The sequence below is a fragment of the Zootoca vivipara genome, chromosome 3 (assembly GCF_965207765.1).
Source record: "Zootoca vivipara chromosome 3, rZooViv2.hap1.1, whole genome shotgun sequence".
Taxonomy (NCBI): domain Eukaryota; kingdom Metazoa; phylum Chordata; class Lepidosauria; order Squamata; family Lacertidae; genus Zootoca; species Zootoca vivipara.
In genome coordinates, this window is record NC_142586.1 from 66,061,711 (window position 1) to 66,077,096 (window position 15,386).

Here is a 15,386-nt window from a genome sequence, read left to right on the forward strand (position 1 = left end):
AGGATGGAATGCCCAGAAAGGCTTCATTCACTGAAGCTAAGTGGTGCTGGTACGCTCCTCCAGGTTAAATAATACACCTGCGTCTAAGTAGATTTTCTGTATTTTTTATAGATACTGAGTAATTTTTTTAATGTGCTAATTTGTTTACAGTTGCTATAGAATACTGGTTGTGTCTAGTTTATAGTATGTTGTTGTAATATAATATAAAAGGACACATGGTTCCAATTGATTCATCCTACTGTTATTATTTCCCAAATCGTACATGATAAGCAGGGTGGTTTTTTTTAGAAGTAAGACCCTAGTTTGAAACATATTGTGCTGTAGTTTTCTGCTTTAATTGCATATTTTTTATACTTTCTAGTATTAAAAAAGGATATATGTCAGGCAGTACTTAAATCTGGTATGCTTATTGTTCTTAGTAGGCTTTACGGATTGGGTCATAAGAATTTATCGTTTCATAGGTTGGAAGCTATGTTTTCCAAACATCATCTTCTTTATGTACGTACCTCAAGCCCTTTAGAATTCTCTTTTCATTGGGTTCTGGAATTCTGGACAAAACTGTAGCAGAATCAGAGCAGCTCCATAAAAATATAAACAAATGGCTTAATTTTAGCCAGTTCTCACCATAGTTTAGTCCTGAATCTGTTTTCAGTGTTAGGGCAACACTGCAGAAATACAAAATCCCAAATTACTATTTGGGTTCTTAAAGAAGGATAAATTATTTCCTATATTTAATATTGCCCCCCCCAAAAAAAGTATAAAGGGGGAACACCTTTCTTCAGAAACTCCCTTGTGCATTTCAGACACTGTCCAAATGAATCATGACTAAAGAATGCCCCTGACACAAGGACCATTGGTGGGAACATCATACTAAGCCTATATGTAATTCTTGTTCAGATCTGTAAGATTATAACTGCAAGGTACGCCATGGTATCTTTTTCTTTCTAAAAGCTATGATTGTTTCAGTAGGTATGAAGAAATGTTCCCTCCCTGGATATATATTCTAGAGCAGGGGTCACCAAACTAAGGCCCGGGGGCCAGATGCGGCCCAATCGCCTTCTAAATCCGTGGACAGTCCGGGAATCAGCATGTTTTTACATGAGTAGAAAATGTCCTTTTATTTAAAATGCATCTCTGGGTTGTTATTTGTGGGGCATAGGAATTCATTCATATTTTTTTTGAAAATATAGTCCGGCCCCCCACAAGGTCTGAGGGACAGTGGACCAGCCCCCTGCTGAAAAAGTTTGCTGACCCCTGTTCTAGAGAATTGGCTCCTGTGGATGAAATTACACATTCATTTTTTTATTTTTTAAGGAAAAGGAAAACCTCACCACAGTGAGAAATCTGTGTACATCTTCAGTTTTTAATTTTAATCAGATTTGTAAAAATGTTAGAGCAATGTAGTATATCTACAATTATGATTTTACCGCTTGCATTTTTGAATATTTGTACAGTGGTACCTCGGTTTATGAACACAAATGGTTCTGGAAGTCTGTTCATAAACTGAAGCGGACTTTCACATTGAAAGTAATGGAAAGTGGATTAATCCGTTCCAGACGGGTCCACGGAGTACTCAACCTGAAGCGTACTTAACCCGAAGCATGGGTGTAATTGGTTCCGGAAGTCTGTTCATAAACTGAAGCGTTCATAAACTGAAGCGAACTTTCCCATTGAAAGTAATGGAAAGTGAATTAATCCGTTCCAGATGGGTCTGCGGCGTTCGTAAACCGAAAATTCGTAAACCGAGGTGTTAATAAACCGAGGTTCCACTGTATTCCTTTTTTTCAGTTGCACAGGAAATTAAAAATGCTGTTAGCTAACTTACTGTGTAGACAATTAAACCAGAAGGGTATTTTAAGATTTCTTGACAAACCCTGTTAGCTGCTGCTTTGTAGTAAAAGCTGGCCTAACAATTACAAACATGGATGAATTTAAATTGATTTATTGTAGTGTTTTCCACTAGGGGTGTGTGCTTGTCAGCTAAACTGTCAGCATTAAATGAGCATTACATGTGCTGGTTTCTGTTATCTCTATGACTTCTAAACATTCCTGGAAAGATTCTGACTGGGTGTTTCTATTTCTGAATGCTACATACAGCTTTTTAGATATATATAAGGGTTAATCTGAGTTTATTTAATATATACTGCCTCTCTGGCAAGGCATTCAAATGCTAACTTTAAATAATGGTTCATAATCTCATGGACATAGTACCATTAAAAAATAATTATGAGTGGATAGAAGAATGTCCATAAATGCTGACTACAGAAATTCATAAATACTGAATAATGACATTCAGTATCCAGAGAATTTAGCACATTACCGGGTCAGTATGGATAATGGCCAACAAATGTTGGAAAATGTGAATTGATCAGAAATGTTTCAGAAATAGAAATAGCTTCCCTGCCAATTTTCTGCACTGCCTAGGAAATATAAAAAGTTCCCAAGTAGATAATCCATCTTTTGACAGGTCTCTGTGTATATTACTTAATTAAAGTTGTCAGCTTTTGTACATTATCTGATAACACTTGAAGACTACGCTTCTTGACCAGTCAAGGTGCAAATTTCCTTGTGCATATTCTGGTCACATTCTTTGTGCCTTCATGTGAATGTGTACTGTCACTGGTATTTGTACACATTTTCCATTGAACTTGAAGTAAACATAAAGTAAAATGTGACAGACTTTAGTGATGTACTTGCTCAACACCATGTAGAATTAAATTCTTAAAAGAGATGTGGTAATTTATTGTCTGTGATGGGTTATTTCTGTATAATTAGGCTGATAACTGTATATTGGTGCTGAAGGCAAATTGGTATTGACCAAATGCTACATGGCTTATCATAGCTACAATCATGTATTTATTCTTTCGTGGGTGTTGCGTTTTCCTTATTATGTAGGCTGGTATGCTGCTTTCTTTATGGCTGATTTTATTATATAATGCACTGAATTGTTTCTATTATTACAAACATGGAGAGAGCACTTACTTACTTACTTACTTTCTTTCTTTCTCTCTTTCTTTCTTTCTTTCTATCCCTTCCTTCCTTCCTTCCTTCCTTCCTTCCTTCCTTCCTTCCTTCCTTCCTCCCTTCCTCCCTTCCTTCCTTCCTTCCTTCCTTCCTTCCTTCCTTTAAAAAAGGAGAAAGATAGTAACAATGCTACTGCATTTGGCTGGCTTTAGTAGAAATGACTTATTACAAGTGAAATGTAATCAAGGCGGATTTCTAGGAATTTTTCCTTGAGCATGTTGCTTTATTTATCATAAGAAGTGTGCTTCTGTGTGTTTCTGTGTCACTCACCCTCCCCTCAAATTCTCTGGAGAGTAACCTTGGGTTTCCTGATTCTCTGTACACAGTTTACTGCCAACAAACTTCCCCTGCTGACTATGCTACAATTGCAAGTCTGTGAGTTATTTCGAGAGTGACTCTCCTGTTGAAGTCTGATAAGATCGTGTACCACCAGGAAGGCATAATATTATAATCCTAAACGCCACATGATCCTCTTCTTTTTTGCTCTTGTACTTGTCACATGGACAAGAATAAAGGTTGTGCATGGTTGGAAGCAGAGGAGTAAAGAGGAGATAGCCATAGATAACACCCTTACTAAGAAGTATACAGTAAATCCTGAACAGGAATGGCTTAGTTACAGTAAAGCTTTTATCTGTAAACTAGCTTTGAGGACCTGGTCATGGTATAATGACTAACATAAAGCACAGGCTGACACATCTTTGGGGTAGCAGGTAGGTAGGTAGGTAGGTACGGTAGGTACCCCTACCAAATGAGTCCCAAAGTTTTAACCCTAAGCAAAGCACTAAAATAAAATAAGAACTGCACTGTGTACATGAAACAAACGGATTTAGGAGGAGAAAAGAATAGTAGTCAGCAGTTCTTATTCCCAGGAAATCAGTGCCTTGCCCAATGCATCCTCTGAGAATGAAGCAGACTCTTTGGGCATGCCTTTGGGGATGTATGGGGACTTGCTTCCCTTTAAAGGATCCCTGCAATTACCCAATCTGCCAAGTTTCCAAAAAGATAAATGGAAGCACTGTAGCTTGAAGGTGTCTTGGTTTGAATGAGATGCAGTAAGTAAGGTCTCTTTGTTCTTTACAGGCATTGTAGATCTGATTGTACTTATAAAAGAAGAATAGAGTTGGTGCCCTGCTGACTAAATTGTCCTCTGGAGAAGTATTAGTTACAAAGCTTCTTCATTAACAAGGCTCCCTGTTTAAGCTACTGTGGAGTAGTTTAGTGCTTTAGCTACTTCTCTTATTTGCTTCTTTCTAAACATTAATTTGGCACGCATATATGGTTAAATAGGTTTGTGACAAATAAATATACTATTGATTTTGAAAATGTATGTACACATAAAGAGGCTAATACATACAGTGACACAAACATAAAAACACATCTCTCGGATTGAATAATTTGCTATATGTTACTATAATCATTGTCAACAGGAAAGAACTGTTGCTCTTGCTATTCATATCTCTGCTTTGTAAATGTAACTTGGCTAGGTGGCAGTGTCATTTCTGTATATATAGTGTGAGAAACAGGAATAGAATGTCAGGTTTTTGTAAAGTCACCATCTTGAAAACAGTAAAGGCAAAATGCACTTTAAATTTTGAATATGGCAGAGTACATAAAAAGGCAAAAATAAGTTTGGCTGATGTGTATTCTGTTTTTTATTACTATTATGTGATTGTGTGTATATGTGACAGAGAGAGGAGGAGGATAGTACCACTATGTGTATATTGTTTGTTTGTTTGTTTGTTTGTTTGTTTGTATGTATGTATGTATGTATGTATGTATAGTACATATAACTGCTGCTGTATGAAGCACTATATGTACACAGACATTGAATTTTCTTATGAAAGTACGTGTCTAGGAAATCATAGGTGTAGGTTTACATATATGAGAAATGCATGTATATCAACTTGTGCACAAATCTTTGGTAATAGTTTATTGCCACATACACACGTGGCAAGTTGCATGCAGATGTTTATCATATGTATTGAATTACACATAGGATTAACACAAATATTATTACCATGTGAGGAATTTTATCTTGTGCAATGTGGTGTTTTATATATGCCAGTTTTACATTTGATCAGGAGAGGATAAATATATTGATTCACTTGGGAAGAGAGCTGACTTTTTTTTCCTTAGCAAAAAAAAAAGCATGCTTTTTTCTGTACTAATATCTTTCTATGTAAAGTTAAATGAGCTCCAAGTTAGCCTTGTAGTTTTATCCAGTGTGGGAAGGAAATCCTTCTGGTTTATTTTTATGGAGAATGACATACTGGTGGGGTGGGTAGGGATAGTTTTTAAAAGAGAGCATAAAGCATTTGAAAGCTGTGCTTGCTTGCTCTTCACTCCCCAGCCCCTGCTTCTTCTTCTTCTTTGGACTCAGTATAGCTCTTCATGCAGAACGGCATCACGGCATCACGTGTGCCCCTTTTGATTTTTATGAATGAGCTGTGTCAGATTTGTGAGGAAATCCCTTGAAGGCACGCACTTGAGGAAATGCCTGGGACTTGTCAGTCACTCCACCCCCATGGGGGATTAGTAAAATGAGAAGCCGTAATGTGACCTGATGGGGGGAGAAAAAAGCCACTCTATATACCTTCCCCCTCCCTTCAAGCTTTCCTCCTCGCATGCGTTCACTGAGGGAGTCAAAGATAAATGGTTGCATTACAGTGGACTCTTGGGTATTGCCTTTATCCCTGAACTGCAAATCATTTTATCCTTCGGTATGTTACATACTTAATAACATTTTCAAACATTACTTGGCCTTATAAAACAGGTTACCTGCAGTTCAAAAAAATGTTATCAATATCTTGGATGCTGTCTGAATGGAATGGCTACCCTAAAAGCCATATTGTGCATTATTGTAACATGTTTCCCTTGGGGGCACATGATTTCTTTCTTTTCTTTTTTTATAATGCACAAGATCGGTATTCATTTTAAGCAACTGAGCCTATCTTGAGGGAGTTTGTTTTCATATTTTATTATATTTTTTGTAGCCTATACTTGTTTTATCAGCAGTTTCTGTTGCATTTGTTATATATTTGACTTTGTCAAAGAATGCCCTTTATTACATGAAAACAAAACTTGGTGTAAGTGTTTATCAATAGGACGAATATACTTCTCTAGAAAAAAAATCAAAGTACTGTATTCCATCATGATTTTATACATACTGTAATAACTAGTAATCATTTTTTTAAATACATACTGAACATATATCTCTTAATATACTGAAATTACTGCTTCATGAATTTCTGACTTCACTGCACCTGATTGCCAAGTTCAAATAATTCACAAAAGCTCATTTTCTTAATTGAATTGATCCTGGCATATACCACAGCTCTGTCTAAAACACTGCATAATAACTTAAAAGAATCAATTGTAGATACTTCAGTATTACTATTTAAAAGAACAAATTAGAAAAGAAGATCCTGGGTAGAAGATTCTGTGAGGTGAATATGTGTCTTCATTACAAATGAAACTTGTTAAGTTTAAAAAGGGTTTTTCAATAGTAGTACACATTCATAGCCTGGCTGCTATAGTCCATGGGGTCACGAAGAGTCGAAAACGACTAAACGACTAAACAACAAACACATTCACCAGGGTTTTGTGACATGAAGAATGTTGCTTGGATTTCGCATTTCACAAATTCAACAAAAATATTTTCTTTATCTTCTTCTACTGAAAAGCATTCCCAATGTGGCATGCTAACAATGTTTACCCCTTTGTCCCTATAGTGTGTGTCCACTCGTACTCAGGTATATATTGTTGTACATCCTAGTGCTGAATGCATTGACCCTGACCCAAAACAGATGCTCTAGTTCATCAGCAAAGCGCTTGTGTGAGCTGGCTTTACAGTTGCATCACTCTCAGGGGAGATCCATGAAGGCTCCACAACACCCACAATAGCCAGGAAACAGATAGTTTGGCCACCGTTGCTAGCTGTGGCTGACATAGGCACAAAGAGCAGGTGTGTTCTCATTTGATGGCACAAGGTAGCCTTCTTAGATTGTGCCCATTATGTGGAAGTAAATATACTGATTTTAATAATAAACCAGAAACTGCAGGAAGGGATTTGTCCAATTAAGCTTGAGTCTAGTGCTGAACCTTTTTTAAAAGAGCATTCTGTCCACTAGCCTACCTCATGCCCAATGCTAAATCATGGTTTAGCATTTTGAGAAATATCAGGAACAAATGCTGGGCTTGCGGAGTCATATCCCATTTCTGTACACACACAAGCAAAGAATGCTTTTTAAAGCAGGAGTGGCTAACCTGTCACCCTCCTGGGTGACATCAGCCCCAGCCAGCATTGACAATGGTCTGGGATGCTGGGATTTGTAGTCCTACAACATCTGTAGGGCCAGAGGCTAATGTTTCTCCCTGTTATATCTGAATACAAATATAATGTACTGGAATCCTTTAACACTATGTCCTATTTACTCTCAGCAGCAATGTATTAAGTAAAACAGTGCCAATAGAATCTGCCAACTCCACTGGCACCAACCAGCCATAGCTTTGCTCATCGACGGTTTCCCCAGGGTACCTGTGCATGGAAGGCACTGTACAACATTAGTTGAATTAGGGGAAGGGCCATAATTCAGTGTCACTAGAGCACCTACTTTGCATGCAGAAGGTCCCAGGTCCAATCCCTGTCATCTCCAGGGCAGGAAGTATGCCCTCTCTAAAACCCTGGAGGGGCCATCTAGTTTAGACAGGGGGCAGAGAACCTCCAGCCTGCGGACCTGATTGCCAAAGCTGTTTCCTCCAAATCATGCCAAAATCCAGCAGGGCCCTTTGCAAGCCCTGTGCTCCTTGCAAAGGGCCGGCTCAGCACTTTGATGATCTGCTGAGCCCACCTCTCAAGCTTAGCCAGTCAGAGTAGGGGGTGCTTCACTTTTGTAACCCCAATTGCAACAATGGAGATGAGGTTAAAACAAAATCCAGGGTCCTGCAACAGAATACCTAAATGCACCCTAAGTATTCTGATGATCCTGCTTCATTGTTAGCTTTGGCTCTTCCTTATATGAATGGCTCTTCCTTATATGCATTATGTTCCCTGTCACCATGTTTTCCATCACCAGAGCTTTCATTTGTGCACCTACAGCCACATGCCACAAAAATTTCTATATGAGATCTGTTTTTTTTCTTTCTGGAACTTATAGATTGGCTTCTGAATTAGTCAGAATTGTATCCTTTGATGTGGCTGGGTGACAGACAAGGAAATGAGGAAGCGTTTGCATTTGATTCTATGATTCTGTGTTCCAATGGAGTGTTTTTATTATGCCATCATTTTCTGTTATGTCATCGTTTAGAGTGAGAATAACCTTTGAAGTAACATAGGACTCCACTCTGCCCGCTCTGTGCATTTTTGCCTATTTCACTGACATTGTGATTGTACACCACTGGTGCAACTGGCATAAATTCACTACATGACATAACTTTGTGTTCTGTTGGTATAGCAGAAGTGATTGCTATGTGTTCCACTATTATGCCTTGTGGTTGTGGAAAATAAATAAATAAAAATGAAAGCCCTGAAGCCCTGAGGGGTATTTTAAATGAGCTCACTGTATTTGCTATAGTGTTGTGTAAGCAGCACACGCCAGAGCAAATCTTTCATTAATGCAATTTGGTAAGGGATTTGGGTCTTGGTTTTTCCATCTGATTTTAAAGTGAATAAAAGTACTGTCCTGCAGCACCAGCATCCTATTCATAAACTCTCCATGTATATTTAATAGGATAAATAATTGTACGGGATAGTCATCTAATAAACTACCGAGAACATTAAAATAGGCACAAGTGGATACCTATCAGTGTCCTAGAAACCCAGGTAATATATAGAGAGAGCTCCATGAGTGATTCAGTGGGGTTTTAGCAAAGGTCTAACTTGCAGCCACATTGTAGTAAGAAATAAGGTAAATTGAAATGTAAATGCATTTCCCCTCTAACTGTCTTGACTTCCTGGGAAATATAACATATCTGAGTGTGTGTTGCACATTTGTTATGCCTTTATATTGTGGGGTGGCATGAGGAAAAATCCAAACAGGGCTCCATTTGTTTAAAATATTAACCCCTACTTTTCATCTCAAGACAGTGTTTCCACGACTTCTGTCTCAAATTGAAAAATGTCCTACCATCTTCTGACGTTCCAACTGCTCCTTTACCAATTCCCCCCCCCTCTTTTTCCCTCAGGATTTATCGGGTTCCATTGATGACCTGCCCACAGGAACTGAAGCAACACTGAGTTCAGCGGTTAGTGCATCAGGTTCCACCAGCAGTCAAGGGGAGCAGAGCAACCCGGCACAGTCGCCTTTCTCCCCTCATGCCTCCCCACATCTCTCCAGTATCCCTGGGGGGCCTTCCCCTTCCCCTGTGGGCTCTCCCGTTGGAAGCAACCAGTCAAGATCTGGTCCCATTTCTCCTGCAAGTATTCCAGGTAAATGACGGGCTTTTTTAAATAAAAAAAATCCATCAACTGTTTTGTTTTTTAAATGTTTCCTTCAGCATTTGTATATGCTTTTTACTTTCCCATCATGTGCAAAGATCACATTTTCAATAATTTGTGCTAAATAATTCAGACATTAGATGAATTACCACATTGTGACAATTAAGTATCACACTGCCATTATAGAACTGGGTTGTGCAGGAGGTATTCCTGGTAGTTTGCTACTCAGACTGGACTTCGGCATTTCAAAAACATTGATTGTGGGTTTCCACTATCCCAAAGGCCTTGAATGAAGGGACTCACCTTGTCTCAAAATGTTCCTGTCATGTGATCTTTCTCTACCTTCAGTCAGGGCTGGATTAGCCATTAGCCAAAATAAGCACATGCTTAGGAAATCAAGGGAAGGGGAACACCACAGAAATTTTCTGTTGCCAGATTTTTAACATTAATGGTCACAAATTGCTCAGTAGAGCATTCATTTTCCCAGTTGAAGTACATTTAAAATACCAACAGAACAACTATGCAGCGAGGCAGGCTGAAGACCTTATCTCTACTAAGTATAGAAGCAGATATGTTACGTACGATTAGTTTTGAGGATCTGATCAAAGATTTTGCAGTTAGAAAAAGTAGGAAAAAAATTATTCAAATATAAATAAACTGGATGTATACAAAAATAAATATTCTCTATTGTACTGTAGGTTTTGCTTCATTTCAAAAAGCAAATTTTTATTTTACAGTTTGTTATTGTTTATATTTTGAATTATATATCTAATTCAAAATATAAACAATAACGAACTGTAAAATAAAATCTTGCTTTTTGAAATTTGCTTTTGGGGGGCACCAAAATCTTCGAAGTTGTTAGGGCCTCTAAAGGTCTTAATCTGGCCCTGCCTTCAGTGAATTTTCTCTTCCTGCTCATCCTACCTTATTTGTTCTGACCTCAATCCTCTTGTATTACCACCTGTTATGTCTTGCTATGAGCATCTCCATGTGACATAGATGAGCTTCCTCTATCATTTTCTCTCTAGCAAGTCATTGTAAAACAAGCAGCTGTTGTGTTGCTGATAGCTATGACAAGACAACGCCAAAATGCAACAGGAGGTTCCTTTCTGGGAAGGCTGTTAAAATAAAGGTGTATTCCTAGGGCTTGCTGGCACGAAAGAATCCTTTACCTCTTTCCTTCCTCAGATGAGATTAAATTGGCAGCTAAAGAAACATCAAAAGGACACACACAACAAACTGCCACACGAGCTTCCCAGTGGCTTGTTCTATCACATGTAATGTTTAAATGCTTTTCTCCCCCACCGCAAATTTTTTCTCCCGTGTTGTTCATGATCACCCATTGCGAGTATTAGAATACACTGGCACAGCCCCAATACTAGACTATCCCCTAAAACTCAATAGGCATTTTCCCCCCTGTGCAGACCAAATTCTGTATTTCTGATAGTAATTCCCCAGAGTGGCTGGGGAAACCCAGCCAGATGGTTGGGGTATAAATATTATTATTATTATTATTATTATTATTATTATTATTATTATTATTAGCTTCTATAATTGTTCCCTGATAGCATTTCCACTCTGAGAATAAAATACAGAGCAGAGAATTACTATTGAGGACAACAGCAACTTTTACAAGTTTATGAATAAATAATTTCTCAAATCATCTTCCTTATAACAACGCCACAATGTATAATTTGTGTTTTGGGGACATTAGCAATCTGTAATTTAGATTTGGGTTTTAAAAATATCTTTCTGAATAAACACCCTGTGGAGGGGAGAGAGATCATGCATATATCTCTGTACAGTCTATACTTGAGTTTCCTCATTTATGATTCGTATTTTACTAAATTATTATGCTATATGTCCTGGTATATTAATACCAGTAAAAAAAGATGCATGTCATTTAGCAGGCTTGTACAACACTCTCTCTAATTCAACCAGAGCTGAGGAGTGGAAGCTGACACAGCAGAACATCAAAATGCATTGCTGATGCCAGAGAAGAGAGCGAATGCTAGCTTGGCTTGCCTCCTGGGCCAAAACTCCCAATTTACTAACAAAGCAAAAATGTAAAAAGGAAGAGACTGGGAGTGCATGATTCTATGGCCAGCTCTCAAGCCCTAATATTATATGTTCACCAGGTGCTTTAGTAGCCACAGAGACACCCTGATGCAAGCCCTGATTATTCTGTGGACAAACTATCCAAAATAGTAAACACTACCCCCACTCCCAATTGTCTTGGGAGCGCAAGCAGTCTGTAATGGAAGAGGATGTTGTTAAATCTTAGGAAACTATAAACTAAGACCCATTCCCATGCAGCCAAATCAAAAAATAAATAGCAAACACTTATACGCCTTACCCAACCAGTTTTGTTTAATATTCAGAGGAATAGACAGCTCATTTGAGAGGAACCTTTTGAGTCTGTTCTGGTTTTGCTGTTATTTTAACCCATTCTTAACATTAGTGGAAATTGCAGTAGTGAAATTGACATGATCACCCTTTAAAAATCTCTCATGTTTAAAAAGGTTTCACTTCTCTCCGGAGTCAAATGTTCTACAGCAGCTTTTTCTTTTTTCTTTTTTGAGATCCATGAATGACATTTATTGGCCTTGGCAGTACAACAATTTAATTGACAAAGTTACGCCTAATGCACAAAACAGTTACTTAGCAGTTTTTCAAATTTCAGAGCGTGGTCACAGCAATACAAGGGAAACATTTCATTTGTTCGCTTAACTGTAGCTTTATTTTTTAATTCTCTGACACTATGAAGAGCAAGGTGAACTTCATATAATGGTGTGTAGTCTGCCTACATTTTATATGCCTGTCTAAAAGTCATTTCTTACTTGTATAGATGTGGGTTTATTTGCTTTTACTTTTTTATTGATTGTGTTTATTGTCATTAGTGTTCGTATCTCTACTGTGTCTGAAAGTCACTTTAGGTCATTTCCATGAGTAAGGTGGCTGATAAATAATAGTAGTAATAATATTCTTTCCATGGACAGAACCATGGACAGAAATGAAGGAGCGTCTCCACCTCCATCATTCTGCCCGGACACTGAGGTCCAGCACCGAGGGTCTTCTGGCGGTTCCCTCATTGCGAGAAGCCAAGTTGCAGGGGACCAGGCAGAGGGCCTTCTCAGTAGTGGCACCCACCCTGTGGAACGCCCTCCCATCGGATGTCAAAGAGAAAAACAACTACCAGACTTTTAGAAGACATCTGAAGGCAGCCCTGTTTAGGGAGGCTTTTAATGTTTAATAGATCACTGTGTTTTATTTTTCTGTTGGAAGCTGCCCAGAGTGGCTGGGGAAACCCAGCCAGATGGGCGGGGTATAAATAATATATTATTATTATTATTATTATTATTATTATTATTATTATTATTATTAACTGTTTTTACAAAGTTGGTAACTAGAGAGTTTCAGGTAATGTTTGTGGGACAAACATACTTGGACACAGGGGCTTGAAGAGGAAGTGTTAGCTATGTGAGGGGGGCAACTTATTTTGTCATCAAAACACAGTCATAAGCCTCTGTATCTCCTTTGATGTCATATATTTCAATAATTCAACAGAAACAAAACTTGAATTACCAAGTTTTTCTCAGTAATCTTTTGAATAGTAAAAGAAAGCAAAGAGACTTGGCCTGATACTTTCTATCATCCTGGCAATAGCTCTTTGGGGTGTAGTTACTGGTTTTTCTCAGATGACTTTTCAGATTTTCTTTTGCTGCTGTATATGAAGTTTTTAGGTGAGCTCTCAGTCAGCGGGGAACACAAAGGCAGGGAAAGATGATCAGTTGCTAGGGTTGCCAACTTTTCTGTGGCACAGCTCCTGTGCCTTTACCAGTTGCGTCTCATGCGGAAATTGAGCAGGTGATGCTTTTTCTTACGTGCAAATGAAATTATAGGAAAAATAATACCTGCCCAATTTCTGCCTCTGATCCAGCTTTTAAAGATGTGAGCACCTTGTTGGGAAGAAAAAAGGTTGGCAGCCTCTGAGTGATGGTTGCTTATATAAAGCTTAATGCTAATTCAGGCCTGCTGTAATCGTATTCAGAGCACTCACCTGAGAAAGCTCCAGAATTGGCCCTGATTTTACAAATCAGATTGGTATCATAAAGTTGAGGAGCATAGAATGTGCAGATCTGTGAGATGGTGAATTAAGATACAGTACCGTATATAGAATTACAGTCCATGTTGCCTTGTGATAACGATAATAAGGGAATTCAATTTCCAGGCTTCTCAGTCTCTCTGTCCCCAACATATAGCAGCAGTTCATGAGCAGCAACAGGTTCTATCATACCGATCAAATAGAAGAGGTAAGCACCAGGCTTCTCCACAAGGGAAGATAGCATTCCCTGCGTACAGGAATCTACACATATCAGCTTGGCTTTACTACCCAAGCCTCTACCTTTGTGCCTATTTCTATCTACCTATTTGAGGAAGGGTCATAGCTCAATAGTAGAGCACCTGCTTAGTATGCCCCAAGTTCAATCCTCAGCATCTCAAGATAGGCTAAAAAGACTGAAATCCTATTTGAAATCCATAAGCCACTTCCAGTCAGTGTAGACAGTAGTGTACTAGATACAACCATGGTGGCACTCAGCATGAAGCAGCTTCCTATGTTGCACTCTCACCCCTTGGGCAAGCCCATGGAGTCTGGTCTTACTTGCACCAGCAGTGTGGATCAGGTAAAAAGTGGCAGATATGTCTAGTATTTCGTTTCTTCTTCTTCTTCTTCTTCTTCTTCTTCTTCTTCTTCTTCTTCTTCTTCTTCTTCTTCTTCTTCTTCTTCTTCTTCTTCTTTTCTTTCTTCTTCACCATTTCTCTTCCAAGCCCCCTATGTTTGCTAGAAGCCAGAAGGGAATGCTGGGATCGTCTCCTTTGCAGAGGTGCTAGCAAATGGAAAGTTACAGCACGTGTCTCTCTCACTTTCTGCCATTCTCCAAGGCAGGGGAGATTCTGGTGGAATCTACACACACAGAAAAAACGCTGTGAAAATGCTTTTTAAAAAAACATTTTGAAAAATACATTGAATTTTGCATAGCTCACTTTCGCCATCTAGTGTCACATGTGTATATTGCACTTTGCAACACATTTAAAATGTTTTATTTGCAGATGTGTAGCTTCTGTCTTCTCCTTGCGGACCTCTAGGAAGCACAGTAGACTTGAAAGGGGGCAGGGTCTTGTCCTACTTGCAGGAAGATTTGAAGGGCTGATACTTCTCTGTTGCCAAGACTTCCTGCTAATTAAGTACTTTTCCACCTTTCCCTTTAACCCTTTCATGCTTGCTAAAGAGAAAGGCAGAGCTTGCCCCACCTGCAGAAAGCTTTGGAGGGGGGAAGAAACAGCTGTATTTCATGCTGCTTCTATCTTTCTCCAAAGCATAAATGATTCCGTTGTTGGACTCCAGCTCCCCATCATCCCTGGCCACTGCCCATGCCAGTTGGGAATTATGGGATGTGGAGTCCAACAACAGGTTTCCCACCCCTGTTCTAACGCTTCCTGCAAGTCAGACAAGAACCCGCCTCTTCCTCCACCCATCTAGCAAGCAAAGGTGGGGCTTTGCCTTACTTGTTGACACTTGGCTAAAAACAGAAACTAGGTTAAATACCAGTTGTTCTTTTCATAGCCAAACTATTGCATGAGCCTATCTGAGACTGCTACGAGTCTTTCTTGTCCAGTTATTTACGTCCAGCAGGGAGGCAGTTAGATTTGTCAGTGCCTGCCTGTGAAGCAGCCTATTCTTCATTTCATTTCAGTTTTGATTTGTATACCTCCTTTCTATATTACTATACACAAGGGGGGTTACAAGCTGAAGAAACAACAAAATAGGCAGCAAAGATCACACACATAATAACAATCTGATCCAATACAAAAAAGTCACAATAACTTTAAAATAAACAACTTGTATCAAATAAAGCAATATACA

General features: G+C 38.8%; 1 protein-coding gene across 12 annotated transcripts in view; it reads left to right on the forward strand.

Moving 5' to 3' along the window:
* The window catches only part of ARID1B (AT-rich interaction domain 1B), a 357,452-nt gene that overhangs the window by 230,708 nt on the left and 111,358 nt on the right, over nt 1-15,386 (forward strand). For all 12 annotated transcript variants that reach the window (XM_035108659.3, XM_035108661.3, XM_035108664.3 and 9 more), the window contains one exon: nt 9,208-9,451. In XM_035108659.3, the coding sequence (XP_034964550.3) occupies nt 9,208-9,451 (244 nt within the window). The remainder of the gene's footprint in view (nt 1-9,207; nt 9,452-15,386) is intronic.